This window comes from Struthio camelus, chromosome 9, assembly GCF_040807025.1.
Source record: "Struthio camelus isolate bStrCam1 chromosome 9, bStrCam1.hap1, whole genome shotgun sequence".
Classification (NCBI taxonomy): Eukaryota; Metazoa; Chordata; class Aves; order Struthioniformes; family Struthionidae; genus Struthio; species Struthio camelus.
The window spans coordinates 5,987,437-6,004,579 of NC_090950.1; the positions used below are offsets into that span (position 1 = coordinate 5,987,437).

Genomic DNA, 17,143 nt, shown 5'->3' on the forward strand with positions numbered 1-17,143 from the left:
TATGGAAAATGAATTATTTACATGTCAAATGCTCTATCTTGGAAATGTAGGTGCTCCAAGCACCAAAGTCTATATATAACAAAATATATATAAACTTTGCTCCAAGCACCAGAATGTATGTGTGTGTGTGTATATATGTGTATATATATATGAACTTTATATTAAGAATATATATACTCGAACTTTATATGAATTTAAGGGGAGAAAAGACACTATTCTAATTTAAGAATGCGTTTATTTTGTTAACGTAATATTTGGTCCTGTTGTCTTATATGAACAAATCCTGTATATTTTAATTACATCTTTAGGTACTCAAACTTTGTTTGCAAGTGTTGAACATTGTCTAAGTATTTCTCTATTTTCTTCGTCTTTTCAGTGCAGAAAGTAATTTTTACATGGCTTATGAGCCATTTGCAATAAACTTCTGTTCGTGCAATAAACTTCTGTTCATGCTATTAAAGTAGGAAAAATGTTTTTTTCCTAAACATAGGGCGAGCTGGACCAAGAGCGGCTGACTAGACAACAAGAGTTGGCCCTGATCCAAATGCAGCACCTCCAGTATCAGCATCTTTTGATACAGTAAGACTGCCAGTCCCAGAGACCTTCCAGTGGCTGTGTTCTGCTCCTCATTTTTAATCATCCGGGTTCAGCTTCTTGTCATTGTTTCCTTGGGAAATGGGGCTGGGAGTGCTGCACCTCCAACGGCAATAGCCTGCTTCCACAGCTGCCAGAGGCCCCGATAGCCGACAGGATTAGGACAGAGAATGGCTACCTCAGGCACACTTTTCAGAGTTATTCTGTGTCATGCATAGCTACTCTGGTGAGATTTGCTGTATAGGTAGCCTTTATGGTCAAACTGAGTCCCAGCTATCCTTGTAATGCAGTTCTCCTGTTTTGGAGTCGGGGAAGGCTGTGCATCTTTTGAATTGGAGGTGGAGAGGTCTATAAACTTATCTTGGTCTGCGTGCTCACCTTATGAAGGTCTGTGGTGGGTAACCGCTGGACAAAGCGGTTTATCATCCATTTTTGCCAGAGTAGTCAGTTGCAGGTCAGGTCTGCAACTTGTTTTTTAGGAGATCAGAGAAAAGAAAGCAGTCAGGTAAACTACTTGGAGCAGTACTGAAAACATGTGCTGTGATTATGATTTTTAAATACTGATTATCAGCTTATGATTTGATAATGCAAGAGCCTACTAGTGTAGTAGGAGATGCCTTGATACAGGAGGGAGGAGATTGATTTGTGTAGTTGGATAGTCATCAAAACTGGATCAACTTATGAGCGATCTGTATGTAACTTATCGAAAAAGGGAAGTGGTGTTGCACAGCTTAGAGAGAAATTGGACAGCAATGAGTTGATACAGTTGAGGGAGAGAATACGCTTTGTCTGTGTGGGCCAGTTTTTGAATTTCTTGTATTTTGGTTCTTTCCAAGCCCCTATTCCATGGTTTCCTCTAGTAATTAGGGTGTACGTTATATGGATCAGTGGGCGTTAGTCATGAAGAGCGAGTCTATAACCCCCAAGTTGCAGAAGTTCTGCGTGTAGATAAGCAAGTGAACAAATACCAGTGATTCTCTGCTTCTCTTTTGAAGACAACAGTATGCACAGGTGCTGGCTCAGCAGCAAAAAGCAGCCCTCTCATCCCAGCAGCAGCAGCAGCTGGCTATTCTCTTGCAACAGTTCCAGGCCCTGAAGATAAGGTGAGTAGCCAACTTGAGCTGATTGCCGTTCGTCCTATACTGACTTGTATGTAATGATACTTGTGATCTTTTCTGTGGTCTATCTCATTCCAGTTAGTTCATTATATTAGTGTAACAGGTTTTTTTTTTTTTAAATTACATGAATGTAAAACAGCTGTGGGATATTGAGGCTTTCATTTTGTATAGCTCATACTTCAGAGAACATGCTTGAAAATGAGGAGGAAACTCTTATAGCTGAAAGCATACCTTTTTGACAAATCTACTCTGCTGGTAACAGAATGCCTTTGCTGGCTTGAGTTCTGGCAGTACTGAATACTCGTTGCTCAAGGCTGCCTGTGAGCAGCAAATGCAGAACTGCATCAGTAGCAGACTTAGCCTTTGGCTTGACAGCAGGAATGAGATAAACAAGAACTCAAGGAACTAGTATTGTCTGCATCATATTTTTGTCTTAGAGGCGTGGAAGGAGAGGAATATGTTACAAGTTATTAAATGTCAATGTGTGTTCAGAGCACTCCTCTCCCTGGACATGGCACGTTGACTCTTCCTATTGGTATTACAGAATATCTGAACAGAACATGATGCCGCCTGTAACAAGGTCTGTGTCAGTGCCGGACACTGGCTCAATTTGGGAACTTCAGTCAGCCTCACAACCTACAGGTAAGACACAAACATGATTACTCTTTGACGTTCCGTGAAATTATTTCTGTACCAATATTAACTGATTGGGACTACTTTGTGCTGTAATTTGAGTTTCCTTTGAGAGCTGTGAAGAATGTGGTAATTTCTTGCATGGTCATCAGAAATCCTGATCAGAGGGATTGAGTGTTAGCTTGTAATGGTGTTTTGGCCTGATGGAAGGAAGTGGGATAGCTGGTTCTTGTGTAGAATTTTGTAGGAAGCAGCCTTGATCCAGTGGTGGGTAAGCCTTCTTCTACAGGAAGAGAAGGTGGCCCTCTACTGACTAAAAATTATGTATTATCATAATTTTAGTTCACAGAATATAGTGACAGTCAGCATCCATGATTCTTTGAATTGGTTTTTGCTTGTTTGCTTACTGTTGTTTGTCAATGTTTTTCTTTGCTGTCTAGTTTGGGAAGGAAGCAGTGTCTGGGATCTCCCCATTGATACTGCAGCTCAGGGACCAGCTCTAGAACAACTTCAGCAGCTCGAGAAGGCCAAGGCTGCAAAGGTCAGAAACTGTTTTATATTCTAAGAAACTGGAATCACTGTTCTGCAGCATAACTATGTTTCTTGAGCCAGTGGAATGCTATTAGCTCTTTAAACTTCAGGTCACTGTACAATTTTGATTAGGTCTTTGTTGAAAATGCCATAAAGAGAATATGGTTATAGAAACCAGTTACGAAATCCTTGTGGACTGCTGTTTAGAAACTATTGCTATGGTGGGACTATTGACCTCTGCAGTAATAGTAATATTTTTGCATTTCATATAAAAACTCTTCACTAGCCACCTCTGTTTTAAAATGCGATCCTCATAAGTTCTCATGCCAAACCCTGAGCAGGAGCCAGTTTGTCAACACTTCTCTTAATTCTTGCCTCTTTTCACTAGAATTGGTTTAGGGAATAGTAGAGAGTCCTAATTGTTGGGGTTGTTTCATGGCTAGTCTGGTATCAAGTTCTTTTCTAAGTTTGAACCTGTACTATTCTGTGCATTACCAGAAGCTGGTTATGGCAACTGCACAGCAACTCTCTGCTAGCTTCTGAAGTCAGAAGTCACTTTAAGAAGCTGATATAGAAAGACTGACTAGAGAACTGGTATTTGTTATAGAATAGAAATTGTCAGGAGTTGTTCTAGACAGTATTGCAGGAATGTGACCCCAGCAGGCAACCAACTCACAGGTAGAATTGCAATTAAGAGCGAGCATCTTCTAGATGCTTCGTCATCTGTCATGTTGTTACTATAATCTCAGCAGGAGCTGCCATAAGAAATGGTGTAGGAATATGTTACCTGCATCTGAGTGTAGTTTTATATGAATTGTAGCTAGAGCAAGAGAGGAGAGAAGTGGAAATGAGGGCCAAACGAGAGGAAGAAGAGAGGAAAAGGCAGGAGGAGCTTCGGAGGCAACAAGAAGAGCTACTTAGGAGGCAGCAGGAAGATGAGAGGAAACGACGGGAAGAGGAAGAACTGGCCCGCAGGAAGCAAGTGAGTTTCCTCAGTGCACTTCATCTCTACTGCCATTTTATAAACCCACTGTAAGAATCCTGTGGGGTCTAATTAATCTCTGGTAGGTGTGCATGAAGGCAGTTTTAATACTTTTCATGCGAGTATATGAAATGATTTTTTTTCTGTTCCTGTTTTTAAGTTTGAAGAGCCCAAACTGCAATCTTGAGAAATGGGCTTTTGATTCACTTCAAAATAGGTTCTGATAGGTGAGCTGAGGAGTTTTATTCCATGTGGAATATTCCCTCTCAACTCCTTAGTAGTAATATTAGGTTTTAGTAAGCTGCCCAGTTAGTGTGTTAAATCTCTGCTCACCATTTATGCAGTCTACTGTTTTGATAAGGGGATGCTCCAGAGTAGACTGGAGATTGAGCAACTGTTTCACATGCAGAAAATGTAGGAGGCGATCCTGAAAAGAATTAAACTGATGTAAAACCTACCCTTTTTTTTTTTTTTTTTTTGCTATTTGCTTATCTTTAACTTAAGGCATTTTTGCTTGAAAAAAGATTAGCAGGGTTACGTCATAGACTCTAGAAGCCTTATATTTTTGGACTGTTATTTGAGAAGGGATGTAGTTTGGAAGTGCTGGACAAGCATGGTTGTTTTTAAAAAAAAAAAAAAAAAAAAAAATCAGTGACAGGACTTCTTGGTTGCCGTACGAGGAAGAATATAGGATTTGTAGTAAGTTCATAATCTTTACAAGCATATGAAATGGAGAGATTATTAGCTGGAAGTTTGTGGCATTTATTTCTGAATTCTGTGTGGAAGATGAGATGAATTGTTCCTTGAGTATAATAGGGCAGTAAAATGGTGAAAGTTGAGGTCTCCGGCCTGCACGTGAAGGGTAAGGGCAAACACATTTGTGAGCGTATTCATTAAGAAGTTAGTTGATACATGCCCTCTAAAGTATCGCTTGTATAATAGCAAAAAGAAGTAAATAATAATAATAGCAAAAATAAGTAAATAATATTATTTTGTATGTGCTTGGGTAGGTAGTTGTAAGGAATGTTTTCTGGCTTAAACCAGACATTTCTGAGGAAACCTCCAAGATCTTTATTAGTCATGGACCTTATATATTCACTCAATGTTTGGGTTTTCTCACTGAAGATATGTTTCAATAGAATGTACTGTGCTATATAGTTAGCTTTCATGGTATCGTTAAGAACTGAGTCTATAAATAAATGGCTCCTTACTCTAACATGTCATCTTCATATAAGGTAAGCCATTATGGTATATAGTGGAAAAGTATCCTCTGGTACTCAAGGTTAGGCTTTATTGTAGCATTGAAGCAATAATATACTCAGAAGTTTAACTGTGAGATAAATTGTTTTAGATCTGTTCTAGTAGTAAGTAACTCTTCAGCTGTCCACCTGGTAACTCAGTGTGTTTCATCCATTCTGGCTCCCAATAGACCTTGGATTAAGTTTCTTTTCAGACTGATGGTTTTGCCCTTGTGTGTAACTTCTTAGAAGCATCTATTACATTCAGAAATTTTTGTCCACTTTGGATTTGTCCACAAAACAGTCTCATTCTCTCCCTCTCTGAGATGTCATAGGAAAGAAATGTTTACAAGGAGGAAGGAGAATGGGACTGGAAGGCAGTAACAGCAAATGTCTGAATTCATTACCAATGGAATAATTGCCACAACGCTTAATTTTGAGCAGTAGAACTTTTATAAAGTAGCAAAGAGTTTAGTTTCTCTTTCCAGAGGAGGGCTTAATGTTTTATTTAATTCCTTACAAAAAGAAGGGGAACTGGTCTAATATTTGAATCTGACCTCTGTACTGAAAGGCATTGTAGAGTCAGTGATGAACTGATTTATTAGCACAGGCTTTTACAGAGGAGATGATGCTTAACAAATTTGATTAACTTCTTTTGAGGAGGTGACAGTGAGAGCTGAGAGGGGTGAAGCAGTAGACTTAATCTGCCTGGACTTCAGGAAGGCTTTTGATGTAATACTGCATAAAAGACTAGTATATAAGGTTAGTAAATACACTGTTGATGGTGAATTTTTAAAATAATAATTAAAAAAATAACTAATATCAATTAAATCATATAGGATGAAATTTCATGCCAAATGATGTTGAATCCAGTTCTGTTCATAGTTTCCATCAATTACTTGCACCATAGAATTACAAACAGTAATACCCAGTTTGTGTAGCTCCTGGATATGTGGGTGTTTTTCCTTTTCCTTCCTTGTGGTATGATGTTATTTTCTGTTTTCTAACAAAATCTGAGGTTTAACATGTAGCTAATAATTGTTTTTCCTCAATTGTATCTGTAATGCTCCCCCTTAAAGCATCTGACCCAAAAGTGAAATCCAAAAAACTGAAAAATTGGTAGGCTTTAATAACAAAAGGAAGCAGAATTACAGCTGTTACCAGCTGCAAAAAGTTCTATAATATTTTGTTTAAGCATCCAGAGCCTACTGAAGTAAGATGTTAACCTGAAATGGGAGATGCTACTTAAGCATCTTGTGCAATATTATAGATATTTTAAAATATCTGAAATATCTTGTGTATTCAGCAAGATGTGTGTATGTATTTGAAAAACAATTATTAGAAAAGTAGTTGATGCTAAAGAACATTAGGTTCTCATGGAGTCAGAAATCACGAATCAGTAAGAGCCAAAGGAATGAACCTGTCCATTTTCTGTAAAAGTCAGCAGCAGGAAGCAGGAGAGAGAGCTAGGGGTGGTTTTTGGCCACCTGCTCAAACAAAACCACTGAACAATGAAAAGATGTAGAAATGAACACTGAGGAAACTTTTTCTATAGCTATGAAGAAGAGTGGGGGCGGGGGGAGGAAGAACTACATCAACCACATGGTTCCCAGCTTTTTGCTATGTTGCAGGACTTTTTTTTTTTTTCTATTTTGTTACAAATCAGACTCTGTTCATCTTTAGGGGAAAGAAGAGTCTTCCTCCCACCCCCTTTTACATTCCTGTCATTCAGCAGTGTCTCTTCTGGCAGACCTGAGGAAAGGAGGAGATCTCTGCGTCTTTATTAATGGTACTTAACAGTCTCATTTCCCAAAGGGAAATTAGGGCAGAGATGTCAGTGAACCGCTGTCACGCAGGAGGACTTAGTGACTTTTTTGTTCTTCTCTCTCGAGTAGCGCACGTTCTGTCACTGCCGAGTGCTGAACGTCCCCGCTGCCTGGCCTGCCTCATGCCTGGGTGTCCCGAGCAGAGATCCTGGTGTGTGTGCGTGGTCTCTGGTCAAACCGACCACAGGCTTGCACACCTCCAGTCCTCTCAGTAAACTCTTCGATAGAAGAAACAACAAGCAGAAATTTTTCAGCGCTTGCACTGGGGACACTTGATTGTTGTGACTTGACTGTGTGTGCCCAATTAATCCAGTTACAAGGCTCAGGTTACAACAATGGTCCAGGCATCGAGCGTTGGGCTTGAAGCTGAATATGAGAAGTCAAAACCTTAAATGAATAAAGAGGAAATGATTCACAGGCTACTATTTTATGTCCAATTTGTGGAAGACTACCTCAATAATCATGCTTACGCTTCATCGAGGGAGAAAAAAACGGAACAATCTTTTTGTTGTTCTTTAGCATCAAACCACTTGAGTGATACACATGGGTATGAATTATATTTTTGGCTTGCAGCCTGCAGTTCTTCAATCCCACAGGACTGGTTAAGAAGAATGTTCTCTCTCTCTCTCTCTACTGGACAGTTATATCATAGACGACCGAAGTTAGCCTTTGTCAGAGAGAAACCTGGTCCACTTGTTCAGTGAACTGTATTGCGATTTATCTATGCTGTGTATATATGAATAAGAGTCTTGGATTTTAGAATTAACTCTCGTTTTAACAAAGTTCAAAATTAATATCTCTGTGCTGCACAACTAGCCTCCCCTATTCCTGTGGGTAGCATATTTCTCATGGAAAATTGTAGCAGTAAAATTGCACGGTACTGACTGTCCAAAGGAAAATACATGTATGAACGCTTTAAAAATGTCCATGTCCAAAAAGTAGAAAGTCTGAGCTGAGCCAGAGGGATAGGTCAGAAAGTGGATAGATGGGATGGAAAGCAGAGCGGCCTCATACAGTTGCTGAATTTCAGAAACTGGAAAAGGCTGCAATAAGCATGACTAATTTATGTAAGGGGAAGTCAGAAGCAGGGAGAAAAAACGCGCAGATGTTGCTCCTGTTTGACACCATAGAGGAGGCCGGAAGGCTAGTTGTGCCCTATTCCTCCAAAGAACAAGCAGTGGAAATTTGTTTGCATTGCTCTTCAGAGCAGTAGGAAAGGGTGCTGATGTTTCTCTCTGGGAAGGTCGATGTGTTAAGAGAGGGAGGGAAAGTAAATAATTTCAGTACTTGGAAAACAAAACACAATTTATTGGAAGATATTTAAATCTAGGGATAGCCAAAAATCAAAACCCTTAGGGGACTTTTCACTGCCCTAATTTAAGTAATTTAGGGAAAGCCCAATCAAAGCCCTTTCACTGAGCTCCATCCCTCTGGGACTTCCCAAGGTAACAGCATCCTTGAGCGCACTGGGCTGCTTCAGCTTCTTTCTGGCATCTGGAGGCATGGTTTGAGTTTTGTAGTGCACTTTGAATAGCCAGTATATAGAAACACCTGGTGCAGGAAAAGTTTCCACCTCTAGTTGACACCTGAAAAAGGGATTATTGAGGCATCTGCACATCAAAATGCATACATTCAAATATAGTTGTTATATACTGGAAAGAGGAATCTCACTGTTTAATTATTTTCTTTCTGTGCAGTCGTTTTTTGTATAAAAGCAAAGATAGTCAATGATTTCATATTTTTCTTCTCATTAAAACAAGTCACTTATGTATGAAATGCACATCGCATCAGAAAGCTTCTTAACATGTGGGTCTTTGGTGTTTAATCTTTTGGTTGGCGCTCCGCTTGGAGCGGAGAAGCTTTCATTGAGGCATTCACATGGCCAGGCTATGTTGTAGTCTGTGTTCTCATGCAGTTCATAAATGAGTTTATAGATTGACGTTTTCTTCCCAACTTCAGGAAGAAGCCCTGAGGAGGCAGAGAGAGCAGGAAATTGCACTAAGACGGCAACGGGAGGAAGAGGAGCGGCAACAACAGGAAGAAGCACTTAGAAGGTTGGAAGAGAGGAGAAGAGAAGAGGAGGAAAGGCGGCAGCGAGAGGAATTACTTCGTAAACAGGTGAAAACTGGCAAAAGGGATCTATTACGTTTAATTAGGGGAGCAGCCAGAACTGAATGAGCTTTGAAACTTGCATACGTGTCCAAGAAGAACATCAGTATTTGTGGAGGAATTGAAAGCTCATAGACAGTATCAAGTGAATATAAAATAGGTTGTTTACCTCTGTCCTGATTGAAACAAAACAAAATCTGATCTTGCCTTTGGAAAAGAGATATTTGTAGAATGTGTGGATTTTCGTCACATATATGCGCCTTAAGAATGGCTTTGCAGCATATTTTTAATCCTTCTTGTGTAAGAAAGGCAGAATACCTACAATACTGTACCAGAATGATAGTTTATGTTGCAAGTTGGCATTCTCCCAGTCTTTAGTGTAGAAGTGTTATCGTAAACTTTCCTCTGAGGTGATCTGTTGTGCCGATCTGTCTGTACTCTGCCAAGACTATACCTGCTTCCAAAAGTCACAGCTTTTTTTCTCTCTCCCCCTCCCCCCACCCCTTCTTGCCTTACTTTTAACAGTTTTTCCCTTGGGGTTGGCTTTGGAGTCCACACTGGAGGATCTGAGCTTCCAGTTCCCTAATTGATTCTGTCACAGTCCTAAATCAAACTAACCTTAAAACACAATTGGCTTCGCATTGATTTCTAGATCTGTTTCAGAATTACCAGTTATTTAAGAACTTCATTTTTCAGCACCCTTCCTAATAAGACATTCGTTACCATTTCGGTCCCACCACACAGTTGTCTCCTTGTTAGTAGAAGCATCTTTCCCTTTGCAGCTCTAGTGTTCAGCAGTAAGCATTGCTTTTTGTCAGTTTTTTCTTCCCCCCCCCCCCCCACCTTGCCATATCAAATTTAATCTAAGGCTTTTATCCCTCTGTTCCTATATAAGTTCTGTTGCATTGAAAGTACAGCGGTGCTTGACTGTAAGTAAGATAAGCATATAGAAGAAGCTCAGGAAGGAAGGAAAGGTGGACAATTTCCAGAAGGAAGGTGGTATGAAGTTGGCCAGCCTGAACTAGGGAGATGCCTCTCTTTTTCGGTCCTTTGGTGGAGCGATGTGAAACTTGTATTTTGAGGGAATCTAGACTAGCTTTTGGGGGCTTTCACCCTGAGGAATATAAAGGTAAATGAACAACATAGCCCAGGCCACAGATCAATTCTAATATTTAGAGAACCTGACAGAACAGAGCGGGGCCTTTTTAAAGTAATTTAAGATTTCTAAGTCAACTTAGAGACTTTACTCTTCTTTTGTGTCCTGGGAAGGAAGAGGAGGCTGCCAAGTGGGCACGTGAAGAGGAAGAAGCTCAACGGCGACTTGAGGAAAGTCGGCTACGCATGGAAGAAGAGGCAGCCAGGCAGCGGCTCGAAGAAGAAGAGCGAAAGCGCAAGGAGCTGGAACTCCAGCGCCAGAAAGAAATAATGAGACAGAGGCAGCAGCAGCAGGAGGCTTTACGACGACTGCAACAGCAGCAGCAACAGCAGCAACTTGCACAAATGAAGGTAATGCATGCCTACAGTTTAACTCCCTTGTTCAATTCAGTGTATTAAGTAAACGGCCACAGGATTCAGGATTGAGCAGACCAGGGAGAGATGAACTATCGGAGGAAGGCAGAGAGTAAACTATGTTTATCAGAGTGACGGGAGAAACAAGAGGAAGAAAAAAATTGCAAAACAAATAGAAGGAGCAGGTTCAGTCAAGAGAAGCTTACTGAAAAGTACTGACTTAAGCATTGCTATAGATCTGAAAAGCTTAGTTTGCTGAATGCAGAGAGGCCATCTCTGTCTTGTCAGTCTAGTGTTTGACTAACACACCTGCTAAAAAGGCTTTTCAGTTCCCCATCCTGTAGATTCATTAGGATAAATGTAACTTTGGGTCCTGGTTATTTTCTCCAGGAAAAGGCAACTGAGCTGTGTGTATGAGATAAATGCCATGCTGTGTTTGAGTCATTTCTTCCAAAAAGCATTATACGGTTTCCTTGTATTTATTCCACGAAAAGCATGCAAGCACATAATAACAACATAAGTCTTTGAAATTAAAATTGATTGCTATTTTTCAGACCAGTGATGTGTTACTTTATTCTTGATATAGTGCTGCTTTGACACTTGATGCATCAGATGACAATTTAAAGAAACATACTGTTTTTAATTTAGTGTGCATTTTAATAGTTTATACTATTTTATACTTTTCAATGTTTTATCAAAGTTTAAAGGTGACCTTTTGTCCCCCTTTTTCTTGTGCCCTGTGGCTTATACTAATTTTTCATGTTTATACTTTAGTAGTATTCCCTAAAAGGTTTTTGTAATTCTTATTGATGACTTTTTTGGCCCAGCTCCCTTCGTCTTCAACATGGGGTCAGCAATCAAATTCAGGAGCGTGTCAATCCCAGGCAACACTGTCATTGGCAGAAATCCAGAAGTTAGAAGAGGAACGAGAACGGCAGCTTCGAGAAGAGGTGAAAAAAAAAAAAACCAAAACTGACGCTGAGGGAGTGTAACTTGCTAATTAGAGTGGACTTGACAGAATGGCTGCTTAACTGTTGATTAAGTGATTGGTAGGAAAGAGAATGATGAGGATGAAGAATGTTTTTATTGAAATAGCAAAACACAGGTAAAAGTTAATCCTTTGCTTCAATCATAGATTCAGTAGGTATTTATTTGAAGGTTTTTTATAGTGTCTTAATACAAATATTCTGAAAGGAGGGCAGGTGCTACTCTTTTTTTCTTTTAATCCTAGGAGTATAATATGTTCAAGAAACAATGTTAAGTGGTTTCACATCTATGCTGTAATATGCTTTGTAGATATGCATGAAACCAGGCCATTTAAAAGAAAAAATTGTGGTGGGAGGAGGTATTCCCCCAAAATCCCAAATGCCTGGCTAGCAACAGTCATAACAATTAAGCAAACTATCCTATCTTAAGCTAATAAACAGTTTGCCTTCAGTAGTCACACTTAGTGCCCTCTTTTTTGGAGGATCTATAATAGCACAAAAATAATGTTAAGTCAGCCAGACATCTGCAGAAGAAACTGAAATCTGTATAAAATCAATTTCCCTGTTGGAATTTTGAATGTTAATGATCTCCTGGAAGTATGACCAAGCGTTTTTGTCTTGTGTGCAACAGCAAAGACGTCAGCAGCGTGAACTGATGAAAGCCCTCCAGCAACAGCAGCAGCAACAGCAGCAAAAACTGTCAGGCTGGGGTAATGTCACCAAACCAACAGGCACCACTAAGTCGCTGCTGGAGATACAGCAGGAAGAGGCAAGGCAGATGCAGAAACAGCAGCAACAGCAGCACCAGCAGCCGAACAGAGTCAGAAATACTACGGTACGAACAGTGTTTGTCTAATCCGTGTATGGAGGGAAACAGTACATGACAGTTCTCCATGTCTGTTCATTACTGTTCCGCCAGGTCTGGTGCTAATAACCAGGATCTCTTTGTTATGTTTCAACAGCACTCTAACCTGCACACCAGCATTGGGAATTCAGTGTGGGGCTCCCTAAACACTAATCCCAGCAACCAGTGGGCATCTGACCTAGTCAGTAGCATCTGGAGTAATGCTGATACCAAAAACTCAAACATGGGTTTCTGGGATGATGCAGTGAAGGAAGTGGGACCTCGTAACTCGACCAATAAAAACAAAAGCAATGCCAGCCTCAGGTAGGAATTGGGGAAGGAGCTTTTGCAAAGAAAGGCTACCGGTCCTGAGATGATCACTAAGCAATTATAGCATCTGTGTGTATTTTCCTTTTTTTGTGTGTCACTCAGGATCTATTTTGACAACCAAAATAGCTAATAGGTGATCAGTCACAAATTATTTTGGCACCTGCTTGGAAAATGAGTTGGTTTTTAAACAGTGTTTGCCTCTTGTAAACTAGTGAGTGTTGTAGCGCTGTGCTGTATGCTGTGCTGTTGGTAAGTCTGATAGTTTGTAACTGTAGTATTATCTGCTTTTTCTTTATCTCAGTAAATCTGTAGGTATTACAAGTAGACAAAACAAGAAGGTGGAAGAAGAGGAGAAGCTGTTGAAATTGTTCCAGGGGGTTAATAAAGCCCAGGATGGATTCACTCAGTGGTGTGAACAGATGCTTCATGCACTCAACACAGCCAATAACTTAGATGGTAAGAGGCGGGCAGGAATGTTCGCTGTGGTGCTTCCTGACAAACAGTATCAGGTTTGTCTACTGAGTTGATAATTCTGAGGAAAAGTAATGATGCTAATTGAAGTAATTTTTCAGTGCAGTCAGCAAAATGGCATAATTCCTAAATGGTGGTCCTAAGAACTGCTATATCGTCTTCTCCATGATTTTTCAATAGGTTAAATATTAAAAATCAGTTGGAATTGGAACCAGTTTTAAAATCTGTCACCTAGAGCCCTGTTGAGAACTTCCCCTTGGAAGAAAGGGGAAGCAGTATCAGGCAGACGAATGAGGATCCAGTTGACTTTAAGTGCAGGCAAAATTATTGTATGTCCCTCTGTAAAGCTGCTTTTTGAGGGGGGGGCAGGGAGGGAGAGAGGGAAACTGGTTGGTTTTTGCATACTCTGCTGGAGGGCATGTAGAGGAACCCCCAGTGTGAGATCACAAACTGAAACTTTCTTACAACCAAGCACTGCAGGCATCCTGTTCCCTTCTGTCCTGACCTGTGCAGATGCCTGTGCTTCAGCATCCACATGTTGCAAAGTTGTGGTTCTGTGGGGCTCTGGAGCCTGACTGGAGAACCAGAACTACTCCAAGGGACGGTGGGACTGCTCTGGGACTGTGCCTCTCAATTGCAGTGCCTTAGCTTCTCTTCTCCTCTGTAACCCATATATGCTCAAAGTACCTTGTTGGCCTGATCTGTGATATATTAACTAGCTGCATCTGGTGTCGGAAGAGAGGCTGTGCTCTGTAGTGCTGCCCGGTGTCGTATGTCTGCAGTGAGCTTCCATGCTTTCAGGGATATGTTGTGTCACAGGTGACAAGCTGTTGCCGTGGTGTCTTCCTGGCTTCTGATTTGCTTTGCCTTTCTCCATGTTAAATAACCCAGTGCAGCAAAAGTATTCTAAAGACAAAAGATGGTAAAGGAGGCTTGCAAATGTGCTCACTGTTGAACTTCAGTTGCTTGCAGGTCAGGTCAACCACTGTGGACTGCGCCTTCTTGTGCTTCAGCCCAAAAAGAAAATGTATTGATGATAGCACTGAAGAGAGTATTTTCCATTTGGGCCTGGCGTTAATTTCAAATTAGCTTCCAAACTGGCAGTGTCTAAAGCTAATGGGCTAATGTTCCCTTAGGGTTGTCAGTTTAATCTTCCTTCTCGTCACATTAGCTGGCTTTCTTATTCGTGCTTTGCCTGTAGAGTAAATGAAACGTTGCTTTGTAGGGCTTTGCTGCAGGGAGCTTAAAAGGACAAGCTTCTTGCCGTGGCTACTAGGTTGGCAAGTATTTGAAACAGAAATCCAAACTTTGTGGGTTTTTGCGTGTATGCGTTCACGCATCTGCCCATACGTTTTCTCATGGCCATCTTCTTCTTGCAGTTCCCACGTTTGTGTCCTTCCTAAAGGAAGTAGAGTCTCCCTATGAGGTGCATGATTACATCAGAGCCTATCTTGGAGATACTCCTGAGGCCAAGGAGTTTGCCAAGCAGTTTCTTGAGCGCCGTGCCAAACAGAAAGCCAGTCAGCAGCGGCAACAACAGCAGCAACAGGTAAATCTTACTTGCTACAGTCCATAGAAGTAAATAGATACTATCTATGAGTCTAAAGAGCCTGCATTTCTGCTAGTTTGATAGGGGGTGAGCAGGATTTTAGAGGTGATGTGAAATGCAGAGGCAAAAGCACATTTCAATTATTTACTGTAGGATCATGCATCCTTTGTAGCTAAATAACAGTTGAGGCCAGCTGCAGATCAAATAGGGACTTGTGCTGGCCAGGATGCTTTAGGGAGATAGTGCTACCGCACATGCGATATAGAAAGTGAATTGGGGTCTCTGAATGTTTTCAGGATAAATAAACAAAACTTAGTTCCATGTTGTGATCTTGTACTTGTTTCCTTTCTAGGATTCAGTGTGGGGGATGAACCACAGTTCGCTACATTCGGTCTTTCAGACCAATCAGAGCAACAACCAGCAATCCAATTTTGAGGCTGTGCAGAGTGGGAAGAAAAAGAAGAAACAGAAGATGGTTCGCGCAGATCCCAGCTTGCTAGGTCAGTTTTGGTTTGTTTGTTTGTTTTTTTTCTTCCAAAATTAATATTTTTAGGGGTGGGGGGAAAGCCTTGTGGAATGTAGAAATCTTGTTCATCTAAATGTGACTATTGAATTCAAGCAGAAAAGGTGAAAGTTGAACCTTCTTTAGAGTCTGTGATGCATTATTAAAAGATTTTTTTTTTTTTTACTGAAATAGATTCATGGAAAACATCTTTGTCTAACGCTCCTGGGGTTAGTTTGGGCCAGAGTATGGTACCATGTAGAATATACTAATCAGTGATTCCAGTCCCTGATTAGAGTCCCCCCCTTATGGTTTGTTTGCCCAAGTGCAGGCAGCAAAGAGCAAAGGTGTTCTAGAGAAAATTTTAATAATTAGTTATTGGGTCTTGATATCAAGAACAAGACAGGCTTCTAGTATGTTTTTCTCCCTCAGTGGGGGGGGGGGGAATAGTAGATTCTCTAATTCTTCAGGCTGTAGTTTTGAGGAAGAAGTTCAGAATGATCTTACACGTTTTCTGGGGAAAAATGTCACGTGTAGTAGAGGAAAAGATTTAAGCTGAGTATATTTATTTGCTTTTTTTAAACATATATTCATTAACACTACTTGCTTGTCATAAGAGATGAGAAACAACTTTTCCAGAAGACCAGGTTTTTATGTATTGGGATTTTTTGTCCTCTGATATGGAGGAATGTGCCGATCTTGGACATATGGCTATCCCTTCAGTTACCCTGGGTCTTTAATGGTGCTGTTGGAACAAATGATGTTCCCAGATATATTTAGCATTTATGGTGGTGTAACGGTGGTAACGTATATTTTTCTATGATGTCAAGCAAGTAAAGGTGGTGGATGACCTGAAAGCTTCTTGCATAGTAAGGCTTCTTGCATAATAAAACATCTCACGTGTTGCCCATAAAAAAAGCTCTCTATCTGCAGTGATCTTCTGCTTTTTTTAATAGATATAGTTAATAATTAAAAGGAGATATTTGTTTATTTTCCATTTTGATCATGAAGAGAGCTGTTTAATACCTTGGTTGTTATCTGAAAACTTAAGTAGGGCCGGGATGTCAGTTGACCTATGCCTATTTTATTGAATTCATGCCGAGTATTTTTGACATTTATGAGAGATTCTTTTAAAAGGAAAGCGCATCTTTTTTTTTTTTCTTCTTAAGGAACAGCTTCTTAAAGCTTACCCTTTATGCCTTCCTACTTTTTTACATGAACTGACCATCTTAGAAAAGGCGCTAAAGCTCTTGCGGGGGAGGGAGCACAACATCTGGTCACAAGTCTTGAACTGGAAGCAATGAAGATGCTGACACCGTTAGCCTCCCCTCTCCCCCCGCCCAGTCACACTTTAGTTTTTATGAGATGAGGACGATAGTTAATCTTCCCCTGCAGTGCTGATGGAAAGGTGTCTGTAAAGTGGCCTTTAAGATATAAGGGCATCGTATAAGCACTTAGGAGTGATGAGCATTTTCATATGTGATGCATTGTTGTAGTGTTCTTGTAGAATAAATGTATCCACGTTTGTGCTACATATGATAAAAAGAAAACTAGGGCACCACGCTGGACAGGTCTTCGGTGTGCTGGTGCTACCTAGCTCGTGCTTGTATAAAGCAGCTTGGTATTAACCACATGCAAATCACTTCTTTTTTATGGCTATCTTTGTCTAATAAAACCCTACTTTTTTCCGCCTCTTCTGTTCTCAACGTAGTCTATGCTTTTCAATTAAATTAATGGTTTCTGAATTGAAGTATATTGATCTTTTTAGCAAAATCCTGACTTATGCCACTAATCCAGCGGATCTGATCCGGGTGTTTAGTTGAGTAGTTAAAACCTGCTCATGTGGCATTAATAAGAAATCACGAGATACAATTATAAATGAAGTTGCAGCCGATGTGTGCAATTTCATAAAAATGAGTAC

General features: G+C 40.4%; 1 protein-coding gene across 13 annotated transcripts in view; it reads left to right on the forward strand.

Annotated features, from left to right (window-relative positions):
* GIGYF2 (GRB10 interacting GYF protein 2) overlaps positions 1-17,143 on the forward strand; it is an 81,757-nt gene that overhangs the window by 61,604 nt on the left and 3,010 nt on the right. For 7 of the 13 annotated variants that reach the window (XM_068954851.1, XM_068954855.1, XM_068954861.1 and 4 more), the window contains 14 exons: positions 491-579; positions 1,590-1,697; positions 2,257-2,354; positions 2,786-2,886; positions 3,697-3,858; positions 5,757-5,858; positions 8,882-9,040; positions 10,301-10,537; positions 11,368-11,490; positions 12,158-12,361; positions 12,489-12,694; positions 13,002-13,156; positions 14,551-14,720; positions 15,073-15,220. In XM_068954851.1, coding sequence (XP_068810952.1) covers positions 491-579; positions 1,590-1,697; positions 2,257-2,354; positions 2,786-2,886; positions 3,697-3,858; positions 5,757-5,858; positions 8,882-9,040; positions 10,301-10,537; positions 11,368-11,490; positions 12,158-12,361; positions 12,489-12,694; positions 13,002-13,156; positions 14,551-14,720; positions 15,073-15,220 — 2,062 coding nt within the window. The remainder of the gene's footprint in view (positions 1-490; positions 580-1,589; positions 1,698-2,256; positions 2,355-2,785; positions 2,887-3,696; positions 3,859-5,756; positions 5,859-8,881; positions 9,041-10,300; positions 10,538-11,367; positions 11,491-12,157; positions 12,362-12,488; positions 12,695-13,001; positions 13,157-14,550; positions 14,721-15,072; positions 15,221-17,143) is intronic. The other 6 variants (XM_068954857.1, XM_068954858.1, XM_068954864.1 and 3 more) reach the window with 3 other exon arrangements.